Source organism: Coffea arabica, chromosome 1c (assembly GCF_036785885.1).
Source record: "Coffea arabica cultivar ET-39 chromosome 1c, Coffea Arabica ET-39 HiFi, whole genome shotgun sequence".
In the NCBI taxonomy this organism is placed as follows: Eukaryota; Viridiplantae; Streptophyta; class Magnoliopsida; order Gentianales; family Rubiaceae; genus Coffea; species Coffea arabica.
The window spans coordinates 57,090,880-57,118,242 of record NC_092310.1 but is presented as its reverse complement, the minus strand read 5'-3'; the positions used below and the strand labels follow the sequence as shown (position 1 = coordinate 57,118,242).

Genomic DNA, 27,363 nt, shown 5'->3' with positions numbered 1-27,363 from the left:
CTGGGCTGAGGCCGAAGGAGTCTCTACCCAAGTCTAAACAGGCTATTTGCATGACAATGACAAATTCCAACTTAAACAATGACAACGTTTGCATTAGTTTCCCAAAGTTTGACCTACAATCTGACCAAAACTGTTAGTATAAATTCTTCAAGTTTCATCACCCAAAAAAAAAAAAAAAGAAAGGAAAATCCTCTTCTAGTATCAATCATATGGTGCACGGAAATTGTGATATTTCCCTGTAGCGTTTCTCAGGTTTTGATTTCAAAGATATGCGTGTGTGTCTATATAGATCCAAATGTTAAACATCTTGACACTGCAATTTTCCATCGGAAGAAGAATAAGGCTATGTTTGGGTTGTAGTTTTTTAAATTTTTTTATAGAAAAATTATTGTAACGATTTGATATATATATATATATGAAGTAAAAATGTGTCAATTGCAAATGTAACAATTTTTTCTTTAGAAAATTGCAATCCAAACACACCATTAGAATTCAGAAAAATCCTGCACCAGAAAGTAATGTTAGCTGCTCTAATTGATGCTTGAAAAACAATACTCCATCCGTCCCACTTTGATAGTTCTGTTTATTTTTTTACACAGTTTAAGAAAAAGTAGTTAACTTTGTTGGAAAAGTAAATTTAGATTACTATTTTTCTAAAATACCCTCACATTAAATATGGTACAACTTTATGGGAACTTGAATTGATGGTAAAAAAAGAATCAACTCTCATTAAATGAGGTAGGTTTATACTCCCTCCATTTTTTTATAACTGACGTTTAAGGTTTTGCACACCAATTAAGAAAAGTTTTTCATTGCTTAAATCTGTACACTATTTTCCTTTTGTACCCTCATTAATTGTCCAATTCACCCATGTTTTCTCTCACTGGAGTACGGAGGGGCAGATAATTACTAGGGTTGTTACAAAGAGAGAAGCAATAATTATTAGAAGTAGTAATTAAGAACCCTGTATTGGAAAAGAGAGATAAAAGGGTAAAATTGTGAAAAAATAATTAATACTGTATGGGAATAATAAAACGACAGATAAAAGTACACAAGAACAAATTTCTTAAACGTCAGTTATAAAAAAAAGGAGGGAATAGTAACAACTATTTACATTGAATAAGGGTATTTTAGGAAAATTAAAATATAACTATATTTTTCAATTAGAAAGCAGACTATAATTTGGGATAGATAAAAAAGGAATACAGGACTATCGAAGTGGGGCGGAGGGAGTAGTATAATGCAAGAGGCAGTTGCGCAACATAACATAAGTAGAAGGGGTACAAAGAGTAAATGCCAGCTGTAGTTGGCGTGGCATTTTGTCATATGTATTGATGGCTTGCCGACAGCAGATTAATGTACTTGAATAGTGTGAAGATTCTCTGCTCCTTTACTTCTTATTGTTCTCTTGTCCTTCTTCTTCTTCTTCTTCTTCTTGAGCTCTTGCGCTAAGGTCTTCGTTGACAACTATTTGAGTTCAATGAGGAATTGATGTCTGAAAATACTAACTAGTTGGAATTCAATCAACCCACCGAAGAGGAAGAGCAATTTAATTTTGTGGGGGGCAATGAGGTGCAAGTTTACAAAAAAAAAAGGATTTCAGGTTGAATGAATCCGGATGTATTTTTCTTTTCTTTTCTTTTCAAACCATTGACTGTGCTACCAACCATCAGCTCGCCCTTTTCTTATTCTTTGCCATCACCACCACAGAATTAAGTTGCATTTATTTTGACAGTCACGTAAGACTATGATGTTAACATGGCTACGCAAATCTTGCCCAAGCCAAGAGAGCATTACAAAATGAAAAATAAATAAATACATAAAAATCGAGAGTTTTTTTTTTTTTTTTTTTTTGTGAAGTAACAAGAAACTCTGAATGCGTTTGGATAGGAAATTATTTGATATAATATTTCAAAAAAGTGATATATTATAATATTTTTTTGATATGATATATAAAAGATAAAAATATGATGAAAAAATATATTGATAATTCAAATTAGGTAATTTGTATAAATAAGTTGTAAATAATGTGTAAAGTGTATAAATAAGTTGTAAATAATGTGTAAAGGGCACACTACTCTTAGAGGCGGTGACGTGGCTTATTACACGGGGCTGGGGGACGACCAGGAAAAGTTCGTGCATGAGGTGATCACCCAGAGCTTCCACACGCTTCTCATTACGTAAGCAGTTACGGGTACGTAGCATATTTATATTTAATATGACTGCTTCTACATTCATTCTTGATGAAATCAATTAATTATTCCAGATTGAGATATTAAGGCTTTTTTTTTTCTTTTCTGGTAATAAGAGGAGATTATGGTTTATGCGCTCGAGCTCAAGTTTCCAGTTCGTGGAAGATGACAAAAAGTTGACTGTATAATTCTCTATTCAATGATTCGGATTTCAAAATGATTTAAGTTCTTAGTAAAATGAGTCTCAGCCTACTTCCAAATCAAATAGGGAAGAAGAATGACAGACAACGATTCAGAGGCCTATGCGGTGCAACTTCGGTCTTCCATGGTCATCGGACGGTGCTTAGTACTGGCAACTTATCCAGAGTGAATCGACCATTTTTCTCGGCTGATCAAAGCTGATGAGCAGAAGAAGACCAGTCATCAGCCGATCAAGGCTAACTAAAGGCCAAGCAAGCACGCTAGCTAGCTGCCCAGTTGTACCGTACTGTACGTACTGGTGTTGATTGTTGAACCCTAGAGACGGACCAGCAAAAATGAAAAAACTGGACTGAAGTGGTAGTAGTAGACTAGTAGCAGTATTCGGTTTCATGGTCAGAGGAGAGGAGGGGCCGAAGTTGAATACTCGGACTAGTAGTTGATTTTGACTTGCTAAATTTGTTTTACTATATATTATGTTTTGTTTTAACTTCAAATCTGGTCTAGTCCTCCTACTCCTCCCACTCCGTGGTAACTCGCTCTCTCACACGGTGAAGAAGACTTCGTAAACGAGACGAGGGAAGACTTGGTAAGAAGAATGGGAATGGTCAAAACTTTTATCGGTGGCGTGCGTCAATGGTTGATGTACCTTTCCCTCTTCTCTCCTCTCCTCTCTTACTACTACAACGCCTCTTAAAATCTTTAATTGCCCCATCTCTCTCTCTCTCTCTCCGTTGGTTTCTTGGGTAGTTGAAGAGCTTTCTCATTTTTTTCCTGGGGAAGAGAAGGCTTGATTTGCTGTTCTCGATCATATTTGCTTCTTTGCTGAAAAGAGCTATCCTCTACTGCCATTTTCTTGGCTTTTAATCAACATCTTGGTCGAAGGGAAATGGCAGCAGTAAGTTCCATCTCGTCCTTTTTTTCTTTTCCATGTCCTCTTCTTCCTTTTTCACACCACTCTTGCGATTTTTTATGCTATAAATGGATTGTTATATATGAAAGTTATTTACTTTATGTGTTTATATACCCAATGGCTGCTACCACGCTGTTTTGAGATTAAAATCTGTCATGCCCCAACTCAATTGTTCTTTTTTTCTCTCCCATGCGCTGTAAGTATTATTTCTTTTGAATCCCTCGTGGTTTCTTGACAATTTTTTTGCCTTTTCTCTTTCCATTCCCCCCCCCCCCCCCCCAAAAAAGAGATCCATGTCTTGGGTGATTTGTGTCCTGCAGTTGTCTTCCAGTTGTTAAAGTACGAAGACAAAATAGAGTTGACTTTTGTTCTGGATGAATTAGGCGGTGGCTTTTATGTTTGCTGTTCCTGCATTTCTGATTAGTGATGGGGTTAAGATAGCTAATTAGCTCTTTAAAGATAAAATGTGGGGTTTGCATTGCACGTGCTTTTGTCCCTTCTATTTTACGCCCGCAATAATATGGCTAATTTGGTTGGGTAGTCAGATTGTAGCTTTGGGTTGTCTTGGGAGTGTTACTTCACGCTTGCAATTCCAGTAAGAGGCTGCGGGGCACTAGTAAGGAAAACCGGAAGAAGGAATTTCTGGAATATTACGGGAGATTGTTGATTTCTAGTTTTTTCTACTGGGGACAAACTATCAAAGTGCCCCAGGAATAGAAATATGTGTCTTTATTGCTCACTCTTATGGGCTTTCACGGTATGTGTTACTACTGCTAAAAACAACCATGGCCTGGAATTGCTCAGTTCTTAAAAACTGGAGGAGTTGCGAACCCTGAATTAGATTCAACTGATGAGAATCATAGAATAGTTGCTACAACTAATTGGAAACTTTTGTGAAGCCATGCATATTCGAGTAAATAACAATCGTGTGTTTGTAATTGTCACTTTTCAGCGCCCCCATGTGCCTCAATTTGGCAACTGGGACAGCCAAGAAAATGTTCCCTACACACTGTACTTCGATAATGCAAGGAAAGGTAGAGGTGGAAAGATGATAAATCCCAACGACCCCGAGGAAAATCCAGAAATGTTTCGCCAGTTTGCTCCCCCAGCTCCAGCACCCTCTAATATAAGACCTCAAACGGAGGAACCAGTGGGACGGGGAGCTGTTAGGGCACAGCACGAGTATCGTGGAAGTAGGGAAGATGGTAATTTCAGGCAATTTGTGGATTCTCCTGCACGTACTGATAATCCAGGCCGCAGGACCTCCGGTGAGTCAACTCATCACAATTCTGGTCGGCCAACCAGACACAGTGCAGGGTCTGAGCACAGCTTCGAGCGGTCGCCACTACATTCACATCACCCTGCAAAGTTAGCAGGGAGAGGTGGCACATCTCCCGCTTGGGATGGAAAGAGCTCGCATGACAGCAGCCATGGGACTTACGGGAAGTCCCGTATGAAGCAAGTTAGTCGAGTGGAGGAAAGTGTAAGTTGTGGTTTATATTTTTCTAATCTAATCTTCAAACTTCCATGGATCAATGATTTCAGACTGCAGGGCAGGGATCTGACTTTGTTTTTAGAACTTCGACGCACGCTGGACATGTTTATCCTTTCCAAAAGATCCTTTTTTTTTTTTTTAGTGCTTTGTTGTGTTTGCGGTTTCTGTTCTTGTTCTGCTTGCTGATCATCTTCCTTCATGTAAAATGCAGCCTGATAGAGGTGCTGCTGTTCCAAGATTTGGTGACTGGGACGAGAACAATCCTCAGTCAGCTGATAATTACACTCATATTTTCAACAAGGTGCGCGAGGAAAGGCATACCGGCCCCTCAAATCTCCAAGCAGGCAATAATTTCGAGCCATCCTACCACATGAAGCGGAAGCAAAATGCCAGTGGCGATCGTAAGGTATGCTGTGCAATCGATTCAAGAACCATTGATCCAGTGATTTTTTCAACCTAGGGCCCTTCTCATATTTCCTATGCCTTTCAAGTTTCAACTGTCGTTTTAACTGTGGCCTGCCTTATGATCCTTGGTTTCATGTCAGTGCCTGACAAAGCGTTCGTGTCTGTTTGCTCTTCTCTGCAGGGATGCTGCTTTCCATGGTTTGGAAAATGAGGAATTTTTACCTTCTGGTGTCTATTCATCCCATTTGATGGACCTGTAAGTAGCCCTGAAGGAGTTTTGGTGCATTTTTTCCCCCCTCTCAGTTTGTTTTGTTGGTTGGGACAATAAATTTAAGGTTTCGGGTCTTCTTTTGTCCTGGAACTGGTCACTAGTGTTTTTGTGCCAAATCTTAACTAGTGTTGCACGATGTAGCTACCAATTTCTGAAATACAAAAATATTGAAAAGTGGCAGATTCTTTAATTAAAAAAGGATGTTGCCTTTAGTTCCATTTTTGCTGGTTGTTGCGCAAGAGCCAACGTTCAAGCCAATTCCACAAACACAAATCAGGAGGGGCAAGATAGTTAGAGATTTGTTGCACTCTTAAATCAGCATTTCTAACTGTAAGAGACAATAATGTATGAACCAAGACAAGGTTAAAATCGCAAGTATAGTATGCGCTAACACAGCCGCAAGACCCCATGCATATTGCAGTACAGCAATTCCAAGCTATGGAAGCTGTCCTGTGTCCATGGATTGATTGTTATGCCAGGCTTTTCATTTCAATTGAAAAAAGGCCTTCATTGGATTGGTCCTCCTAATTCTTCTCCCGAATAGTACCTTCATTGTTGTCTAGTATAACACCTTGGGGTTCCTGCATGAGTGTCTAGTATAAGACACACGTACTGATGTCTTTTTCGACGGGGAATTATTTGAAATAATTATTGTAGCACTTTTTTTTTTTTTTTTTTACATAACGTATATATATGAGATAAAAAAAAGTAATTAGAAAGACAAAAAGATATTTCGAAATTGTGTTTGTGATGTAAACTAATAATTTTCGGCCCAATAAAGGCTTTGGCCCCAAAAAAAAAAACAACACGTAGTGTTGATCTTCAATTAGGGCTAAAAGTTGGGATTGGAAGCACTTGAAAAAAGTCATACAACTTGATTAAGAAATTGTATGAATCTTTTTATACACTGATAGTATATAGTATGTATATTACTATTATCATTAAGTGCATGATAACTAATCTAAATTCGACTGTGGAATCCAAATTTTGCATTCGTAATCATGCACCTTACCCTGATAGTGCATGATGTAAAATTAATCCTAAAAAATTTTGCAAGCTGTATCTGTGAGTTATTATACGTACACGTTGCATGCACTCGTATAATTTCACCTGTTATCAATTTTGAAAGCCCAACACTTTGATCACAATGCAAATTTCAATGAATGATTATTAGTTGCTCTAGCAAGCAATCTAAACACCAATTAAAATAGAGCTTTTTCGTTGTTTATTGAGAACTTCAAATTAATAATATAGCTACAACAATTGGGTGAAATTATGCCCAAAATGAAATTTGTCTAACCTAGAATTACATGCCCAAAATGAAAATCGTGGTGTATCATCCTACAATTCGATGTCAAAAAGATCAATTGATTTACAGGTAACTCCAGTCCAGTGTGCTTAAACAATTTCCACTGGCCTCCCAGCTAAATTTGAAAAAGAAAAGGAGGACGCAAGTGCAAAAAACAACGAATTGCAGGGACATGATCTGATAAAGCGAGCAAGGCTTCGAATACTTCTTCAAACGGAGGGTAATTTCGTCAGATCAATATGGATCCGTTTCAGGCCGAATGATTCACCCGCCAAAATTTGGCGGTCGTTGAAAATTTCAAATTTCTAAACTCAAACACAGAAGTATTCATTATTCAAAGCTCAAATCCTCTTTTCCTCAAAATCACTTTCTTCTCCTCAGATTACAAATCTCAACGGAACGACAACAATTTGAGTGCTGTGAGCCCATATAACTGATTTTCCAGCTTCAATCCTCTTCCGGGTTCAACTTAATTCTCCCCTTCGAGGTATTTCTACAAAACCCTGAATCTGACTTCGGTCTCTCCTTTCCTCTCCCATAGATCCGCAAAATTGGGTTCACAAATAGTTCTCATTTTCTATTTGTATAAGATTTAAAGGTCCCATCCAAGTGCTTGTATAAATGCCCATGCGGAACATAATTCTGTAATGAGCTCAGAATTGTTTTTTACCGGAAAAAGATTAGATTTTTCTTATTTTTGCATAGCTCAGTTAAGGAATTATGGTGAGAGAGCTAAGTATAGAATCATTTTACTTGCGGTTGCGCAAATCGGCTTTAGCTTCAGCTTCGTCCACTCCTTTGCTAATTTTCCCTTCAACTTCTGATGTGGATTCGCTTTGTGCTTTAAAGATAATTGGCCATGTTCTTGAATCTGATTCCGTTAGATATGCTTGTTATCCAGTTTCCAGTTTTAAGGAAATTCATAAATACGCGGGACCTAATTTGTGTGCCTTGTCTGAGGAACCCATTACAATTTTGTTAGTAAATTGGGGTTGTCATAGAGATCTTAGGAGGGTATTACAAATTGGTCCTTCGGCTTGTGTTTTTGTGGTGGATAGCCACAGGCCCATCCACTTGCATAATTTGAGCGACAGGAATGATCGCGTTGTGGTGCTTTACACCAAGGATGATGAGCACCAGGCTGATTTGGCTTATGATTTTGACATTTCAGAGCTGGCTAACGCTGGTGATTTGAATAGTGATGATGAGATTGGGGACGATTCGGATAGTGAGGATGAGAATGACAGTGAGGGTGAGGAGGAAGATGGTGGTGAGAGTCAAGGGACTCGAAAGAGGAGGAAGGTTTCTCAAGAAAGTGAGAGTGACCCAGTTAAGCTTTTCAGAAAGTTGAAGAAAGAGTACTACTTTATGGGTACCTTTCATGGGAAGCCATCTGGGTGTTTGATGTATGAACTGTCTCATTCTCTCAGGAAAAACACAAATGAATTGCTTTGGTTGGCTTGTGTGGCTTTGACTGACCAGTTTGTTCACGAGAGATTAACAGAAGAGAGATACCATGCTGGGGTAATGGAGCTTGAGCAGCATATTAATAGCTCAGGCAATTTGGACACTATTACTTCAGTTACTCTCAAAGATGGAACAAAGGTCACTGCACCTGACACTTCAAGAATCTCATACGAGGATGAGCCAAGGCTGATGCTCTTACAAGAATGGAACTTGTTTGATTCGATGTTGTGTTCATCTTACATTGCAACTAAGTTAAAGACTTGGAGTGACAATGGCATAAAGAAGATGCAGCTTCTTTTAGCTCGGATGGGGTTTGCCCGGGAAGAGTGCAAACAAAAGTTTCAGTATATGAGTGTTGAGATCAAGAGAAGGATGAAGGACATGTTTGAGCAGTATCTTCCAGAGTTTGGTCTCACGGATTTTTATTTTAGAGGATTCTTACTATTGCACGGATACAGTTCAAGGGTCTCTGCAGCAGATGTAGTGCATGGAGTTACCGCCCTGTTAGAGTCATCCGTAGAATCCAATGGCTCCTCTGCTTCAAAACAGTTTGGGGTTGCTTATGATGCATTGTCCTTGAACAAGCTTGATAAGCTCGAAATTGGGATGAAACATGCTATCTCAGTGCAAAGGTCGATTCTTAGACAAGGTAGCTCAGCCATAACCAAGAAAGGATCAATAAGAAGTGGGAGTAAATTTCGGTGGGTGAAGCTTGAAGATTCAGCAGATACAAAGGTGTTATGTCACCCTCAGGCTTTAACTAAATTTGGTTATTTTCTGATGGATGCCTTACGGGAAAAGGGAGCAAGGATGAAGCCGTTAGTCTGTGTTTGTTATACTCAAGAACGGGATAAAGTATTAATGGTGGGGGTTTGCGGGAAGCCGCGACTCGGTGCAGTTCAGGGAAATGCATTTGGGATTGCATTTAGAAGTGCGGCTGAGGAGACAGGAGCTGAGTACTTTCACGAACTATTTGAATCATCTTGGATAGTTTTGGATTCAATTGCTGTGAATTCATTCATGATCAGGTTGACAGAGAAGCTTTTATGATGGCATACCTTCACAATTTTCCCCAGTAAGTTTAACTGTAATCTTGTTTGTTTTAGAGTTTGTTGTTCGCATAAAAGCAACGATCACGATTTCATTCTGATTTATTGACATGACAAATAAGAAAAATGACTCTGATTGAACTGTGTAACTGTAAGACAACTTTGTTCGTGTTATCTTTTACAATTGTATGTGATGCGATTTCAAATGTTTACTGTACTTGGATTGTTCCAATAACCATAAATTGTTGGGGATTTCTAGCTCGTTGGAAGGTAGAGTACTGGATTTTTGTCTCTACTTGCGAATTTCATCTGGCAGGAATTAATAGTTGGTACTACTATAGTTTACATTATAATGTTCAGTAGCATGGTCTTTGGGTTTTCTTCTGGAACTGAATGGAAGGAGATTAGGAACAACATTGAAGGAAGTACCTGGAAGATGCTAATTGCTATGCTTTATTGATGCTTTTTGTTTAAGATACAAAATTTCTGATGTGGCTCCCTGGTATAATCAAACTATCTGGTAGCTCCATGGCCCTTTGGTTTTTATATTACTACTGTTATCACTTCATATATGGCTTTTTTTCCTCATGAATGAGGGCGACTCCCTCATTTTACCCTAAAACTTGCGATGGACACAAAGTCTGATCAACGAAAGTAGCAGTAGTGTTTCCACTCATAAGTGTTCTGCTAACTTCTGGGAACCGTTTGTCGCTCCCTTAGGCCTTAACGTACTTCTTTTTTTTTTTGGGATCAATCCCCTGCCTTGACATACTACGGTACTAATAATTTTGCGAACCTCAGAATAGTGAGGGGCTGTACACGGACTACGGGGGCAGACTGGCCGAAGATGAACAGCACTTGATATTCACCATCACATAAAAGCCGGTAGGTAGATTTTTCTGGCGCTGAGCATATCAAACAGGGCAAATCATAATGTTCTGGTAATTGTAAAAAGATGAACCAAACAAATATCAATCTTGATTTGAGTTTGGTTCTTTAAAATGTCATGTTCATTTGGTAAAAAACTTGGCTTCATTTTAATGTGTGGTAACTTATACTCGGTTGCTAAGCCACAAAATATGGTAGACTAAGTTGGAAATTCTAAGAAAAATCTCGTACGTAAAAAGTGTATAAGGCTCATATATTATGGAGCGTTAGATTGAGTTTTACAAAATTAGTAGAAATGGGTTCAACATAATTGCAAATTCAAAAGCATAGAAGTGACTTCAATGTTGGATGCATTTTGACCCATCTATACAACTACCAAGTTCCAGCTCCCTCGGTCCCGGTTTGGCGATGCGAATTCTAGCCTACGGCAAACAAAGGGATTTTTTTAGAAATCTCGAACCTCATTTGAGGTTTTTAACACTTTCATTATCTTGTTTTGAGATTTTAAAAATATCACTAATTTTTTTAATTAATTTTTCTTGTAACAAATTAGTTCAATTTAAAAAAAAAACAAAAATAAAAAGTATTTCAAGGATGAAAAAAATATTTGATACCAAAAGTGCCCCTCAACTTATCATTAGTTGGTGGTTGAATTGTTCGGTCAGATGAATTGATTATCGAGTTGGCTTGAGCCTATAAGGAGTTAACAAACTTGGTCGGACCTATTTTTTCCAACAAGCCGAAATCACCATAAGAACAGTTAGATTAGAAACACTTAGAGAAAATCGAAATTCTGATGCAAAGATCAATTTAAGGTAGAGCCCATAAACCAATACCATCCAATCAATTGGTAACTGGAGGTGTGACTGAGGACTTTAAACCCATAATCTTTGGATGTGGGATGGATGACTAACCCCCTCTCCCGAGCACACCGTCACCAACTATTTTTTGTTTTTTCCAACAAATCGAAATCAACACAAGAACAATTAGATTAGAAACACAACACTCAGAGGTAATCGAAATTCGGGTGCAAAGTACAATCTAAGGTGGAGCCCACAAACCAACACCATCCAGCCAATTGGTAACTAGAGGTGCAACTGAGGACCTTAAACCCAGGGTAACTAACCCACAATCTTTCGATGTGGGATGGATGTTGGCCAGACCTATTTGAATCTTTGTTTTTATAACAAAGTGTATATATGCTTTTGATAATATTTGTACATCAGATTTTCATTTAAATGTATATGAAACTTTACTTAGTTTTTATTTGATAACTTACTTTACTTAGTTTTTATTTGATAACTAAATATTTTTTATACATACTTGTTTACTTTTTTATTATGTATATAAAAAATTATATTTATAATTATTATTTTAATATCTATTTGTTTAATCAGTGATTCATTGATTTGGTCCCTCTTACGAGTTTTTTGTTGTATCGGATTAAATAACTATGATTAAAATAACTAAATATATGGCAGTAAAATGCAATTGTAATCACACCACGTGGTTTCAAAGTTCTAAAATGTAAAATTGTCGATTTTTAAAAGAAAAGCAAATCAATTGTAAATTTGAAGAAAACTAAATGAATGCTCGAAAAGTTTAACAATACAAGTTCAAATGTTCAATCATCAATGTTGTCCTTTAATTCCAAAGGTCCGAAGAATTTTGATGAAAAAAAGTGCAGTAAGCAAAGCAAAAAGGAACTCCATAACTTGATCACCCCAAAAAAAAAGAAAAAAGGCTCCAAAGGAGGGGGGAGGGGGGGGGGTGGAAGAAAGAAACTCCAAAGATTTGAACCAACGTTGACGCGGGCAAGTACGCAAAGTACAGCGAAGCGCGGTAACGGGAGCAGTGGGGGGAAAAAATCATAAAATTGGACCGTGTGTCGCCTTTTTGTTTCTTTCTCCTTTCTTAGAAGGCGACGTGTCACCTTATCTAGCTCCAACCGACTTCGGATCCAACATCGGCCCCGACCCTAATACTAAACCCCGATTTTACTTACCCGCATCCGTTTCTCCCAATCTCTCTGATCAAAAACTGGAGGCAACTTGACAACAGTCCGCCCCATCCCCCATCCTGCTGTTTCCTTTTAGTCACACAATTCTCTCTCTCTAAAAATACTAATACCAGTACTGGAACGCTTCCCCTTCCATCCCCTTCCTTTCCCTTCTCTATTTAAAAGCCCTAGCCAGAGAGGCGGAGAAGACCAAGTGTCAATCGCCTATCCACCTCTACATATCAGGTTTCTAATCCCCATCCTCTCCCCTTATTTCGTTTTTTCACATAAATTTTGTATCTAATTTCTTTCGTTTCCCAAGTCGATTTCTGGCTTGGTTCATGATCGAGGCATCTGCTGTTTTAAGTTTAATTTTTTGTTAAAAAATCATTATCGTCGAGTGTTTTTTGTTTTTGTTTTCGTTTTTTTTTTTGAAGGAAGTAATGGTTTTTCTGATTAGTAGCTATATATTTTTTGGGGCCTTTTTTTTACATAAATGTTCTTGTAGCAGTGATTTAATTTTATTCCTTTTTTTTTTAAAAGTAAATATGCTCTATTAACCGATCATCATATTTTGTGGAAAAAAAAAGAAAAGACTTTTGGCGATGATTTTGAATACTGGTCCAATCTTTTTTAACTTTATTTTAATTAGATGATTAAATGTGAAGAGGACGGTTACTCTTCATTTTTTTTCACATTTCAGAATTGAGGTATGAGCTTGTAAGAAAAAATTTAGACACTTTTGCTATGTAAAAAAAAAAGTTTTTTCCTCTCTTTTTTTTCTTTCTTTCTTTCTTTCTTTTTTTTTTTTTAAGAAAAGCAAACTGCTAGCGCCACTTATTCATCCAAACTTTTTTCTCCTGTTTGCACTGAAAAGACTTTCCTCAGATTTTGCTTGTAGAATGGCCACTTTTCTCTCAACTCATGGTTTTGGTGGCAGTTTTCTGCTTTAGGTTGTGGTTGTCATTTAAAGATACCGACTTTTCCCACTTGAGCCGATTTTTAAGTCTTGTGCCAGCAAGCTTTAGTAGACATTCGCTATTTTGTTGTATCATTCTAGTGGTTCACATAGGATTGCTTGTATCAGACGATTATGGTCTTTATTACATAGCTTTGTTTCATTGAGAACATCGCCACTGTTTTCCCTGTTGACCATACCTGATTATTTCTGAATCTTTTTGCTTACATCTGTCGTGTTTAGTTAAATCGTAGTATTAGTTTCTAGTAAGACTGTCTAACGACTGAATGAGTGGCCATGCTTGACGCCTCTAGCTTTTGGATACTTAATCAGGCCATAAGATTATCGATAGGAAAAAACTTCTTATTGCCCTGTAGTTGTTATCTCTTGTAAGCTGTCTAAAGTTCGTGTTAGATTCAAAAGTTCAAAACTGGTTCTTACTGTGAAGGACTGGGTTTGATTGTTTTTGCTTTTTATTCTTGACGTTAAGAGGGTTTTGGTTGATCTAGAAATTGGTTCTTACTACATGGTTGATGCCTTTTTATCCTAAGCTCTAATTGTGCAATTTGATTTGTTTTTGCAGTAAGAATTTCAGAGTGCCTTATCCTGTCAGGCCATACTCAAATTTGTGATGAGCACCCAGGGACATAGGACATATTCAAGGTCTCAACGAAGGCGGAAAACAGGATTAAATGTTGATCTAAATGCAGTGCCACCAAATGATAACCGTGACCTAGTGGGACCTTCAGCTCGTTCTCAGTCTCGAGACTATGAAACTAGCTGGGGAGCTGCTCCTATCCCACCTTGCCCAATTGATCTTGAGGCAATTGATGATGATGTGATGATATCCTCGCCTAGGGCGTTTGCAGAGGTATGGATTTCCTTCTTTGTTTCATCTACTCTTCCCCTTTGTTTGGAGATTTATTTTTGTCTTTGTTATGGCATTCGGGCATCATGATTAATAGTGTTAAAGATTGTCTTCATTTACCTCAGGCTAAAAACAATTCTAGGAGGAATCATGAGCGGGTGATCGTCGTTGATGTAGACTCTGGTACTTCGTCTGCTTCCCTTTGTTCACAGACATTAGTTTGAGTTTTGCCATCTTGAGACATGTGCTTAATTTGTGGGTTTGAGGGCTTTGTTGTACTTTGAGATTGACTCAAGTTCTTTATTTACAGGGCCACCTGAAACATTTTTTTTAAAATCATGTCAAGTTTATCCTTTGATTGTGTCCATGAGGTCATGTGCCTCTAAAGACAGATGTAGTTATGTAGTTGCTCTGATTTGCTCACTTAACATGCTATATGCCATTTGGCTATTTTTATAGAGATGGCCTTTCTTTGCTAGCTATCACAGTCGATACTCTTTACTTGAAAATATTTCTACTGGTAAATGAATGGCAACAGCCGGTACAGACAATGATTACCTAAAAGTATTGTTTTGAATCATTTGTTTTCTTTGGGTGAATTTCTATGACATCTTCTTTTTCACCCTTCAATGAATTGTTGGACATTTGCTATATTGCTATATGACAATTAAGGAAAAGAAATTAGTCATATAAAATTTTTAGTTTACCCTATTTCTTTTTTTTGGGGGGGGGGGGGATTAATGCTGTGACTTTATTTGCAACAATTGCAGACGAACGATCATCTAGAGGGACTCAAAATGGTCGAAACAAGCACAGAAGAGTCTCTGCAAACCAAACATTTATAAACTGCGACCTTTACATTAACCTGGAAGGTGCAAGCAACTCTGGGGTAATACTATGGTTTTATGGTTGCTTTAATCTATTCTGCACCACTTATGTATTTTTTAAACTTCTTCCACTTTGAGTGTTGATTGGAAAATTGCTATTTTGATTCGAGTTAATGTTAAACTTGATGAATTTATGTCCTGGTTGAAGATAGCATTTTTATGTTTCACGGTTCAAGATAGAGCATTTTAGTTTCACCTTTTTGACAGTATAGATCATTTTACTTTTACCTGGTTCCTTTTCTCCCTGGTGAAGGTTTTTTCTATAATTAGGTTGCCTCATTTCTTTTTCTTCTCAGGTGTTACAGTTCAATTATGTAAATCTTGAGTTCTATTTAACGTGCATGCTGGCAGTGTTCCAATTATGGACATCACTTCTCTTACTAAATACCTGATTGATTAAGGGGTCTTACTGTATCATCATTCTATTCTAGGAAACCTTGATAATTATGGTAATGATAACACCAGAGACAAGACTAACTCTTAGATCTTAAATTTTATTTGAATTTGTTGTATTTCCTCTTATGGTCATCTGATTATGGATGTTTTTATGGAACTAAATTTTGTGTTTGTTTGGTTTTTCCTTACTCCCCCCCTTTCACCCGAAGAAAATTAGAAGAAAAGATGCTAACTATTCTGACTTAGTTCTGCATGTATATCGTCATCGTGCCTTATGAAGTTTCTTGAACGATGGGTTTGTAGCTCTTGATTTATGAAGTTTCTTGAACTTGATCATTTTGTTTGTAAAGCTGATAACATTTTGTTATAAATTCATCCACTTTCATAATCTGATTTAGCCTTCTTAGTTGGATTACTGTATGAAGCATTTTTTCCAAGTTTGATTATTTTCTCTGTATTCATCCACTTCTGTAATCTGGTTTAGTTTTCTTAGTTGGATCAGTATATGAAGTGATTTTTCCCAGTTTAATTATTTTCTCGGAACTGCAGAGAGATAATGTGAATTCTATGGTGTCGCAGCCATTGCCACCACCGCCCCCACCAAAGGAGCCTACCTTCAATTGTCCAGTTTGCATGGGTCCATTGGTTGAGGAAATGTCAACCAAGTGTGGTCACATTTTCTGTAAGGCATGCATCAAGTCTGCCATAGCTGCTCAGAATAAATGCCCTACATGTAGGCGGAAAGTCACAACGAAAGACATTATTAGGGTCTATCTTCCTGCTGCAAGTTAATGCTCAAGGTTTTCCTCTTTTCCTACTTGGAATGAAGCAGGTTTTCTGCCTTATCGTGAAAGTAACAATATCAATGTCTGTTACCATGAAATTGAACTTATATCATCTGTTTACAATGGAGAAAAAGTAACATTAGACATATTTGCAGCCAACGTTTAGAGTCTGCAAGTGTTAAATTCTTCTTTTGGGATCTGAAAGGACAATAGGGCTGGATTCCTATGATAATGATGACTTGATACATTAGTTGGTTGCTTCGTGCAACCAGTGAAATTTACTGATTAGAATTAAAACCAGTGAAACTTGTTTTGAATGATTCACTTATCTGAGCTGGTTAAATCTTTGTTTTGGTGTTTCTCTTCCAAAAACGCCCTTATCTGTTCATTTTTTGTCTCTGCAATCCTTGTTCACATGCTGGTTTTTATCTGGACTCTCATCTTATATGTGACAGATGTCCCATTTGATATGTTGTTATAAAGGTTATCATTTTGTGCAGTATACTGTATGAGCATTGTTTTAATTCATTCAAACCGTTCACTTGAATATTCGTTTTTCAATAGGGCTTGGGTCAAAACCTGTTCGGTTTGACATGAGAGACCTGGATAAGAGCACGGGTGATATGCAGCATTAAATACCTTAAGGTGGGTTTTGGAAGACGGGACAAAATTGAAGGATTTGCAGGGTTGGCTAAGGCTTAGGCTGTTTATTGTTCTGGGTGTTCCTTCTTGCATTAAGTGACACCCGGCAAAATATTTGTTTTGGCTATGATATATGTAATTTTAGTGAAGTTCTGATTGATTGTTCAATTGCTGATGAAGACTTCGTTCTTATTCCTTCAATATTGCAACTGCTAATCTACTCTCGCATCTCCCTTATTCCTCTGTTTCGTTGAGAAGAATTGGAACAAAAACCAGATATTTACTCTCAAAAACGCATCCATAACAAATGTACAGGAAAAAATAATCCACTGCAATTTTCAGTTTTTTTTTTTGTTTGGGCAAATATGGGCTTCTTGGTCTCTCCTTGGTACGGAATGCGTTTGATAAAACTGCCAAAAGAAGGAAGTGTTTGCTTTGCGTATATTTCTTTACAGGAGCACTTAGCATTGATTGGATCGCGGAATCTTTGCGAGGCTATCGGGCGGTTGTGGTGACCATCTTTCTTTTCAGGTCTAGGCTTTTAGTATCCTTGTGGGGATTCGAACTAGAAAATTTACGAGGATCGGGTCCGTTTGCGCCAATTTCCAGGCTGCCCTTATAGAAGATTGATTGAACCCCTTCCCTGTGTTACCCGAATATTTTCACAACTACACATGAGAAAATAGATAATCTTTCCCCACATAGATGCCAAGTTCTTTAAACCACACTAGAAAAGCAATTTGGTCCTTAATTACGGAGCTTTCATCCTTTTTTTTCCGTCGTCAGGTCCCGGCTTCTTCTCTTCATCAGGTCCTTTTTTTTTCCGTCCCAGGTCCGGGCTCCTTTCCTTCATCATCGTCAGGTCCTGGCTTGATTTCCTCTTTTATCACGTTTTGGGAACTTAAAATTTGGAAAAATGCTAGTGCCACGGGAATCCCTCATCCTTGCGTCAAGATATGGAGATTTACTGTTACTGGAAATTGGACTAGCCAGGTTCCATATGACATGTCGCGTTAAAATGCTAGTAGCTTATCCTCTGTGTTTTTCTGGGAAATGTTTAAGTAGGTTGTTTAGATGGTACGACTACAAGCATAAAGCATAAGATTGCTTATCACTCTCATTATATGTATTTAACGCATGCTGCTTCAACTTTACTCTCCAATTTAACCACTTCTGCCAAGTCTGATGCAATGATCGTCTGATCCTGAAAGCTTTAGCAATGTTAGAATTTAGAAATGAAGCAGGAAATGATGCAACGCTATATAAGATAAAAATTGCTGGCTTGAGAACTCGGAACAGCAGTAATTCGTAGATAACTCAAAATTTGAAATGTATTGCTGAATGGACATCATGATACTCTTAACAAATATGGCCAAAGCAAGGGACAAACGTTCGCAGCAGGACTTTCGCCATTGCTTGTATCTTTCTTACCCGTCGAATGATAAAAATTTTTGCAATCTCTATTCGATTGTAGTTGGATTTAAGAAACGTCATTCCCCTGTTTAATTACTTCTGTCAAATGAAGCAACGCTCTTACTATCACGAATGTTGGATTTAAGAATGGGTTAAAAACAAAAAAAAAAACCCCCATGTGATACACCTAATGCACAAAAAAACTCCTCATGGTTTCAAAACGTACAAAACGATACCTCATATTTTGAATTAAATTGCAAAGCTGACAAAATTCGGTAAACTTAACGAAATCCGATAAACTTAACAGTTGAGACCATCATTTCCGTTAAGTTTATCAGATTTCATTAGTTTTACAATTTAGTTCAAAACATGAGGTGTCGTTTTATACGTTTTAAAATCATAAAGAACTTTCTTGTATGTTAAGTATATCACAGAGGGTTTTTTTTTGTTTTTTACCCTTTTAAGAAATGAAGCATGTGAGGTTACTAGGATTCAGTTACTAGCCCAACTTCTTCAATATGATATCATCAAGTGAATGATGCATAAATAATATGAGATAGAGATCAAAATTTGCTAGCTTGCAAACTCTGAAGAGCAGTTATCATTCATGGATAAAATTTTAGAACAATCCAACATGTTGTGATGAATTGTACACTATGGACGATGATGAACAACCGATACATCAGCCGGAGACCTGCGTTCCACTAGCGTAGTACGTATATTCTAAGTCAAAAGTTAAACAGCCATGAGTCCATGACTATGCATTGGGTTGAAGAAAGCTAAGCTAACATAGTGTCAAACTCTATCCCTTGTTATGATGAATAACACTTTCCATGCTGCTACTTCATCTATCATATGCAGCATTAAACAAGATGGAAACACACAATTGACTGTCTAATGAGGGCCTAATTCAAACAGAATCCTTCCTCTTGTGAAGAAGAAAAAGTCAAGAATTAGAAAGGGAAAAGAAGAAGAGATGCGCTAGTGTTTAACACAACCAAACAAAAAGCTCGCCTTTCTCCACCAGAAGTACATGCAGATTTCATCTTTTTGCAGGTTTCTTTCTCCACTCAGTGCGACCCCTATTGATTTCAAGTCCATCACCAGATAATCTTAATAAATGCAAAAACTGGCAGCACTTGTCCGTATCTCTACTAGCAGTGGGGGACCCATTAGTTGTCTGAAGAATTGCAGCATCATCATCCAGTTCAGGGCTGGTGAGGGAATCGACTATGTCATCATGTTGGCACTCACGCCGATAATCCAATGTAATAGTTTGTAGTTCATAATTGTCAATGACTTCTTGAGGTATACTCTGGCAGACAAGTAAGGATCATCAAAATCAATGTTGTGCTTTGAAGTGATAGTCAAAAATTAAGTCTGATGCAAGCAGGAATTCATTAGAATAAACAATCACAAAGTATCTGTTACTGAATTGGAAAGACAACCGATGGTATCATAGTTACCAAACATAATCAACGATCTAAGATGAAGGCTTTCAGGAGCTTAGTGTTTCTCGTGCTGGCAGGAATCTCTCACACCTCATTAATTGCCTTGACTTAATACTCAACCAGGTGCTAACCCAACAGGAATATCCTTCTAGTTTTTGCCAAAGCTTATAGGTCACTCACTATTCACTAACCAGTAATTTTGACAAGTGGTGCCAATACCAGATCTTTTCATCACGCTTATAGACATTCTAGCTAGACTACTCGAACTGATGGATAAGGAAACTAATATCCAAAGAATTCCAAGCATGCAAGTCCCTGAACAAATATAGCTCCAGTACAGAAGTTGCAGCATTGTGATGGTTGAAGACTAACCTCAAGAACCCATCCAATGTAGGTTACATTGTTTACATGCTGATTCATGTCCAGATCAGCTCGTCGGGGCTGCCAACATAGAAGCACGTAAGATATTTGAGAGCAGATGTTCAAAAACGATCATTTAGAAAAAGATCCTCACCACCAGTCCTATTTTGGAATATTGAGCAGGATCTTTCAGTTTTGCAATTTTCTTCAAACTGGCATTATTCTCCTCAGGAAATGCTAATCTAATGGGAATCCAAGGACACATATAAGGAAACATTTATCTACACTGCTATAAAAAACAGACGAAAATTCCGTCAGAGTTATCTGGATAAATAATCTATATTAATTAAAAGATGTCCACCTTTTACAAAATAAGACAAGAATTTGGTTGAGTTGGACAAGAAATGGCTCCATATTGTGAAAGCTAATTTTAATATGCAGTTCCTAATGGACTACCTTTACTGTAACTACATAGAAGAGGCAATGCCCCGCCAGTCTTTCTAGTGTACTAAAAATTAGTGTTTTTTCATAGTTTATTCAAAACTTACTTTATAGCATATATAAAAGTGCCCAAATGGTTGAATAAAAGAGAACTATGCTTTGGTACTCAGGACTATACAGCAGGTGAGTTACATTCATATTTAACTGGAAACACGAAAGAAGAACCGAATGGACTGAGTGGTTCTTGAACATTCAGAAGATGCTCATTTCAAGAGAATGAAGAACAAATTCACACTATTCTGCAATTTCCAGTAATAATTGCAATTTGTTCTTCCACAGTTACGCAATGATTCGGGAACATGATAACTTAGTAGTATGACACAGGTAATCAGGGTCAAGGAAGCCACCTAGGTGCTTTTGGGCAGTAGATTAAATACTCATCACGGACATCATCAGTCACTTTCTGAAGTCTTCTTGTGTCTTGGTTCATCATTACCCACTTGCTGCAATAGAAATCATAATCAAATCCAGTTATGTAACAGGTCTGAAACACAAGATCAGAACTTATACCATGTAACCACATATATGGTAGGAAATCTCACAACATGATTATAAACTGTGAATGGAGAATTTCTTAAAAAGCCAAACAATAAAACCTAGACAATGCAAAAAAGATCAGCAGGTTCACAATGTTGGGCTAAATAGACATCTGATTTAAGGTGCATGATGCACACCATCTCGCTGGTCTTATCCTCTTGCAGTCAATATGAAAATTCACCTGGTGGCTCTTCCGATGACTTCACCATTGGCATAGTCTTTAAGGATCCAATCACGTCTAGTACCAATTCTTCCTTCACTTTGACACCACGTCTCAATTTCAACTACATCACTCCTGTCACAGAGACTCCCCACATGAAACACATATAAAAGAGAAAAAGCCCATTGCTTTGACTGATGAATGCAAAATGAGTGGTGTGGTTACTACCAAGCAGGATACTTGTAAATTTCAATATGCATGCGAGAAGTCACCCATATGAGGTGCAGTTTTCTCATAGTATGTGTTGTTGCAAATCCATCCGTTGAAAACCCAACACTCTGAGCATGGTTGCATCCAACTTCCTGCACAACAAATTTTTAAATGTGTAATTTAACAAAGCAACATAGCTTCAGCAAAACTGAGATAAGCTCACTCATCTTTCATTTCTGTTCTCAAATTCATTATGCATGGCTTGCTATATTCAAGAAAGAAAATTATCCAAACAAAACAAAAATCTAGCGTAACTGGAGAGATAAACCAGCAACACAAGCTACAATGGTTGGGGCAGTAGGAAAAGAAAAAAACTTTGGGAACAGAGTGGGTAGGAAGAAACAAACTTGTCTGACAAACCACCAAAAGTTCCAGCCAACCTATTGACCAAGAGGGACAGAAAAAGATGAATCTACTCTACTTCAGTCTCCACTGATTGTTCATTCCCCTCCTTGTGTAAGGTTCCAATGACTCGAATCATACACACTCAAATCAATCAGAAAAAGCAAACAATGCTAGCATGATTTGAAGACATCCCCCCCTCCCCTCCTAAAGAAAACAGCAAAATGTCAATTGAGAGATTAACAAGGATCAGAGTCAAGAAGACTCCAGCGACAAACCATTCCTGAACTTGTAATTTGTTCACTAATTTTGCCAAACTTTATCATAAAACCCAAAGCAAACACAGAGAAATGCTAGTTATATAAGAGCCCATATGAATTTACAGCTTGCTAGTATTTCGACAGAGAAACAACAACAACACAGCGATTTCCCACAACTGAAAAAATAAAACCTGCTTGATAAGCATAAATATTAAAAAACAAAAATAGAAGATTGTCAATTTCATCTTTCAAAAACCATAGAAGGCATGCATGCATTGGCAAATTCTAAGGTAAAACCCCATAAAGTTGCAATCTTTGGTAAATAGCACCAAAAGTTAATGTGAAATTAGAGTACCTGCAAGAGATTGGCAATGGTTTCAACGGTGGCAGTTTTGTTAATTCCAACCTCATAGCATCTGACAATGAACTTCTCCTTGTAAGACAAGCCATCCTGGGTTAAGCTCCCAAGCCTGAGGCGGTCAGCCAGGCTGGGCTGGAATCCGGCTTGCTTGGCATTGGGCTCGTCGGTAGCCACAGCCAGAACCGGACCTTTCTGAGCCGCCCCAGAAGAGTAGATGACAAAATTTCTGCGCCGATTGATAAAATTGAAGAATCTTTGATGGCATTGACCACTTAGGCCCGGGGCAGCGGCATGGCTGTGGTCGGTGATTGAATTGCATACACAAAATGTCCCCCTCGACAACATCTTTTCTTTCTTTTTCTTGTTTATTACAACAAAATCCCTCTTGCTCCCTGTGTGTGCGTGTGTGGATTGCCCACAGAGACTGAACGCCACAGAAGCCTGCGTGCGATGTTATTTACTACTAGCTAGCATCTGGGGTTCTTCTGGTTATGTTTTGTTGTTTTTGGGAGATATCGGTGTGCGACAGAGGCTGTGGGGAACGTTGTTGACTACTGGTACTGCTAGCAGCTGGGGTTCTTCTGGTTATATTTTGCTGTTTTTGGAAGTTACTGGTGTGCAACCGAGACCGTGTGGTCGACCATGTGGTCGGTGGGGAAGGGAGAATGTGGCTATTTTCGATGAGACCTATGCAACAATATGGCATGGTATGGTAGGAGCAATAAAACTCTGTAATCAGATGGGTTCTTGGGTAAAAAACGAAAAAAAAAAAAAAAAAAAAAAAGGGGGTTCTTGCCTCTTGGGTGATATTACGCATATGGACTTGGTGGTGTCTTTAAAACTTTGTTCGTTTTTCCTTAAAAAAAAAAAAATAAATAAAGCTTTCTTCGTTTGGATGGGAATGGAAAGAAAAGTTGATGGTCCAGCGGTAGCGCCTCTCACCTGTGACTCTAAGGTTCCAAATTCGAATATCCGTTCCGCTGGGTTCCTCCGCGCACTTATCGCGTTCGGGTCAGGTTGGCGCGCCGGGTCCGGGTCGCAGAAAATTAGTTGGGTCCCGTAAGAATTAACCCGGACACCCTTGTGTCGACCAAAAAAAAAAAATTTTTTTGATGGATCATGCGTAGCCCTGTAGTAGTCAAGCATCGCCGAACAACTTGCACTTTGCTGAAGTTGGAATTATCTGACGTTTGCGTGAAGAATTCAGCCCCTCTCCCCTGCCCTATGGACGCACAAATACAAAATTGAGGTTTGCGTGAAGAATTCAGGCCCTCTCCACAAATGCAAAATTCAGGCCCTCTGGACGCACAAATACAAAATTCAGCCCCTCTACTATTATGCAGTAACAACTCAGAGCTGATTCTGGAAATATCTTTGTCAGCTCCCAAATATGCTCATCAATTTTATTCTTTTTAAATTCATTTCGAGTTGGTGTTGTTGGCCTTAGAAAAGGTGTTGGTATTTTATTTCAGTTCGACATAATAGTTTGTTTCGCGTTAATGGATACTATGAAAATAGTGTAATGAAATGCAGGATATTAGTTAATGGTTTTTTAATGAAATTCTGGATATTAGTCAAGAAAACGCTCCTAAAGGCTGAATTTTTTTTTATTTTTTTACGATAACGATAATATTTTTATAATCTAATCTATCATAATTTATAGAAAAAAGAGTCTGGAAAAACTGTGTATAAGAAACTAATAGATATAAAAATTTCACTAGATCAAAGGAACGCTTTGTCATCTCCTTTGAATTTTTCTCAATGCGGGTGGGGTTCTCATCCCGTCGACCTATGGAGTGGTTCTCCTAAAGGCTGAAAGAAGCTGGCATAAGAAAAGTTTACCAAGTCATTCCAGTTGTTATTGAAGATAGAGCAAGGCATTAGCATCACAAATCAACATCTTGGATTGTAAATTATTTGAGATACTTTTACTGTAGCACTTTTTGTGAAGTGATGTATGTGAGATAAAAAAGTAATTGGAGAGATAAAAAGGTGTGTTGGAAATTGTAATGATAATGTAAGCAAATAAATTTTGGCTAATAATTCTCTATCCAAATAAATTTTGGCAAATAAATGTTTGCTAGTAAGAAAATTGTATTTTAAACATGAGGAGAATTTATTTATTATGTAAAAATTACATTCATTTACTTATTGAGCGCACAAATACGTTAAGACTTGGTGATGCATTAAAAATATTTATAAGGATAAATTTGACACCCTGCTATTTTGAACATTCTTAAATTTTTATAAGAGATGAGATTCCATTAAAAAGGTAGGAATGAATAATCTAAAGGAAAAGGGCTTTCTTACTTAAATAATTTTATGTTAAAGTTGCCAAAAGGAGTTAATTACCCTGTGCCTAAACGAATTGTTGGATCCGAAGGCAAAGCAAAATTGGACTAGGCTTGGGATCCCTAATTTGCAAGGAAACAAGCTGGTGCCGCCCGTGTTGTTAATCTCATCCCATTGGGCTTGTGAGCACCTTTGGATGCTTTAAATCAACTAACTTCACCCCGTAGACTGAAAAGGTACAGCCAACCCTGAATTTGGGATCGGTTTCTTTCCGATCGCCCCAGCAATTGTACAAAACAATTCAATGGTTTAGATTAATCTGACCCGATGTGGCATTGGACCTTCCATTTTAAAACTAACTTCTTTTTTCTTTTTTCAATCAAATTTTGAAATAAACGACTCAGTTGTGATAATTGGCTTTTAGGTGATGAGGGGTGTCAACGGGTCGGGTCTAGATTCGGATCCGACCCGAATTCGATAAATTTTTTCGAGTTTGGATTGAAAAATAATTTTGATACCCAAATCCGAACCCGTTTACTCTAAAAAAAAAGGGTCGGATACGAATTATAGGATTTCAATCCGTATCCGATTCGGGCCCAAACGATAAACTAATAATTATAAAATATAAATATTTCTAAATACATTCTTTTATCAAATTAACAATTTAGTAATGACTATGTAGATTAATTGTGGTTAGTTTTGAAATGGCTATTGCGAGTTTTTTGTGATTCAACTTTATAATTTGGTTTGTTTAAATTTGGAGATTGGATTTGTAATTGATTTTAGATGAAACATTTAAATTTGGACCCGATCCGACCCGGATCAGTCAGATCCTGCTTCAGGATTTTAAAAGCAAGACCAGACGAGTATACGGGTCGGGTCCGAATCTACTACATAAAAACGGATTTGAATATAAAATGATCAATTTCGACCCGAATCCGATCAATTGACACTCCTACCGGTGACCCGCTGCTCTTTATTTTATTATTATTGTTGTTGTTGTTGTTTTCAGACACTAAATGAAACAAAACAAAACAAAAAAAAAGAAATTGCTATGTGCTCCACTAATTTCGTCTTTTACTGTATATATTTGGCTGCCAAACTCTAAATAAATGGTGTACAGATCGTAAAAGACAAAAGTCTAAATAAATAACGCTGTCCAGAAAATACCAAATCTAAAAGAAAATACCGTGTGGATTGGTATAGTGAACAGCCGCCAACTCTTGACTTTTGTCAGCTCGTAATGATCATATATGATGCTGCAAAGTATTCCTAAACCAATCCTTTGATGTAACTAAAAAGTAGTAAAAGATATCCAGTTCATTTACTCAGGTTATTCCTATCGTTTTTTTTTTTTTCTATACTAAAAATATCTACGCTGGCATGCCTGTCTCTTACACATTCAAGCAGTTTAACTATTACTGGTATTTCTTATTTTCTTTGCATTAATTCTGGATGATAAATCCTCGCAGCAGATGACGATAAACATTCTTACCGTTCCTGTTTCGTGCTTGGTTATAGCGGTGGTCCAGTTTTAGCATTATTAGCAGACTATAATAGCAAAGTTATAATAAGAAGAGAAGATGGCCCGTAAGTAGAGGTGCTATCGACCTGAGTCGAACTCGAATAGCACCATACTTGAGCTCGAGCTTGATCAAAATTTGTGCTACTCAAGTTCGAGCTCGAGCTCGATCGAGTAAAAAAATTTGGACTCGAGCTCGATTCGATGAAATAAAACTAAACTCGAGCTCGACTCGTTTGAGCTCAAGTAAGCTCGAGTAAAATAACAAGCCCGAGCTCGAGTTTTGAAATAAATCTATAATTTTTTTTAAAATATATAATATATAATATAATAAAAATATATAATATAATAAAATATGAAAGCTCGATTAAGCTCGACGAACACTCGAGTATTTATTTCTTGACCTCGAACTCGACTTATTAAATTTAACGAGTAGCTCGAGCTCGAACTCGAACTCGATTTTACCGAGCCCGAGTCAGACTTGCTAGCACCCTACCCGTGAGATAAGAAAGGTCTACTAAAAGGAAAAGTACAAACAAGATGGCCATCATTTTCGAAAATACCAAAGTCAAATTATACTCCCCTTGTGATTAACGTCGAGCTTCTCTGGCTTTGTTTTGCTCCAATTTTAGGAACTCGTGGGCTGGCTGGCATGAAGGCAACGCCTAGCCAATACCGAAGAAGATTCGTAGAACGCTCGGATTTAGTAATTAAATGTGGAGGAGGAGAAGAGAATCCGAATATCAGGATACGGACAGAGCAGCGATCAGTGGTGGTGTGACAGAAGAAAACCAGATCTAAAACTCGTTTTCTAAAACGTATGGTGCCTCACGCTTCATTTTTTTTTTTTTTCAATCGAAATGAAGTATGAGAAGATAACAGAGTCAGTCTCCACCACCGCGTAATGAGCCCACGTTTTCCGCATCCGCTAATCATGGATTAATAAGGACATTTATTTCATTATCAAGTCGCTTGGTGGTGCAGCAGGAGTAGGGCTGCAAACGAATCGATCCGCTCCAAGTCACTTGGTGCAGCAGGGATAGGGCTGCAAACAAATCGAGCCGCTCGCGAGCTGCTCGAGTCAAGCTCGAGTCGAGTTCAATATTAATCGAGCTCGAGTCGAGCTCGAGCCGGCTCGAGTCAAACTCGAGCTCCAGCTCAGAATATTAAGC

The 27,363-nt window shown here is 37.8% G+C and overlaps 4 protein-coding genes across 5 annotated transcripts; 3 read left to right on the top strand and 1 right to left on the bottom strand.

Moving 5' to 3' along the window:
- Nucleotides 1-2,092: 2,092 nt before the first annotated feature.
- On the top strand, nt 2,093-5,692 carry LOC113732791 (RPM1-interacting protein 4). Its single transcript, XM_027258769.2, has 5 exons — nt 2,093-2,194; nt 2,309-3,288; nt 4,256-4,786; nt 5,010-5,204; nt 5,385-5,692. The coding sequence occupies exons 2-5, from the start codon at nt 3,280-3,282 to the stop codon at nt 5,412-5,414; spliced, it is 765 nt and encodes a 254-aa protein (XP_027114570.2). The 5' UTR covers nt 2,093-2,194; nt 2,309-3,279; the 3' UTR covers nt 5,415-5,692.
- A 1,023-nt stretch (nt 5,693-6,715) lies between these two features.
- On the top strand, nt 6,716-9,662 carry LOC113732786 (uncharacterized). The gene is made up of 2 exons (XM_027258758.2): nt 6,716-7,003; nt 7,165-9,662. Exon 2 carries the CDS (start codon nt 7,504-7,506, stop codon nt 9,298-9,300), a length of 1,797 nt encoding a protein of 598 aa, XP_027114559.1. The 5' UTR covers nt 6,716-7,003; nt 7,165-7,503; the 3' UTR covers nt 9,301-9,662.
- A 2,561-nt stretch (nt 9,663-12,223) lies between these two features.
- On the top strand, nt 12,224-16,923 carry LOC113732772 (uncharacterized). Of its 2 annotated transcripts, none has more exons than XM_027258735.2 (6): nt 12,224-12,432; nt 13,728-14,015; nt 14,138-14,195; nt 14,783-14,901; nt 15,845-16,095; nt 16,645-16,923. In XM_027258735.2, exons 2-5 carry the CDS (start codon nt 13,776-13,778, stop codon nt 16,085-16,087), a joined length of 660 nt encoding a protein of 219 aa, XP_027114536.1. In that variant the 5' UTR covers nt 12,224-12,432; nt 13,728-13,775; the 3' UTR covers nt 16,088-16,095; nt 16,645-16,923. The 2 variants fall into 2 exon arrangements, with proteins under 2 accessions (XP_027114536.1, XP_027114545.1); XM_027258744.2 differs by having other exon boundaries at nt 12,257-12,432; nt 15,875-16,095.
- Nucleotides 16,924-18,704: 1,781 nt separating this feature from the next.
- Nucleotides 18,705-22,960, bottom strand: LOC113732766 (oleoyl-acyl carrier protein thioesterase, chloroplastic). The gene is made up of 7 exons (XM_027258724.2): nt 22,372-22,960; nt 21,373-21,506; nt 21,166-21,279; nt 20,795-20,890; nt 20,101-20,188; nt 19,959-20,027; nt 18,705-19,450 (listed from the first exon to the last, which is right to left on the bottom strand). The coding sequence occupies exons 1-7, from the start codon at nt 22,720-22,722 to the stop codon at nt 19,178-19,180; spliced, it is 1,125 nt and encodes a 374-aa protein (XP_027114525.2). The 5' UTR covers nt 22,723-22,960; the 3' UTR covers nt 18,705-19,177.
- Between the last annotated feature and the right edge of the window lie 4,403 nt (nt 22,961-27,363).

What these genes read in the sequence shown, in the direction of transcription:
- LOC113732791 (XM_027258769.2), top strand. An exon ending in TTAGTCGAGTGGAGGAAAGT is followed by an intron (nt 4,787 to 5,009) that starts GTAAGTTGTGGT and finishes TGTAAAATGCAG; the next exon opens with CCTGATAGAGGTGCTGCTGT. An exon ending in ATGCCAGTGGCGATCGTAAG is followed by an intron (nt 5,205 to 5,384) that starts GTATGCTGTGCA and finishes TCTTCTCTGCAG; the next exon opens with GGATGCTGCTTTCCATGGTT.
- LOC113732786 (XM_027258758.2), top strand. Translation starts at nt 7,504, where the DNA reads ATGGTGAGAGAGCTAAGTATAGAATCATTTTACTTGCGGTTGCGCAAA.
- LOC113732772 (XM_027258735.2), top strand. Translation starts at nt 13,776, where the DNA reads ATGAGCACCCAGGGACATAGGACATATTCAAGGTCTCAACGAAGGCGG. An exon ending in CGCCTAGGGCGTTTGCAGAG is followed by an intron (nt 14,016 to 14,137) that starts GTATGGATTTCC and finishes CATTTACCTCAG; the next exon opens with GCTAAAAACAATTCTAGGAG. An exon ending in CGTCGTTGATGTAGACTCTG is followed by an intron (nt 14,196 to 14,782) that starts GTACTTCGTCTG and finishes CAACAATTGCAG; the next exon opens with ACGAACGATCATCTAGAGGG.
- LOC113732766 (XM_027258724.2), bottom strand. Translation starts at nt 22,722, where the DNA reads ATGTTGTCGAGGGGGACATTTTGTGTATGCAATTCAATCACCGACCAC. An exon ending in ATTTACAAGTATCCTGCTTG is followed by an intron (nt 21,280 to 21,372) that starts GTAGTAACCACA and finishes TCTCTGTGACAG; the next exon opens with GAGTGATGTAGTTGAAATTG. An exon ending in TACTGCCCAAAAGCACCTAG is followed by an intron (nt 20,189 to 20,794) that starts GTGGCTTCCTTG and finishes GATTCCCATTAG; the next exon opens with ATTAGCATTTCCTGAGGAGA.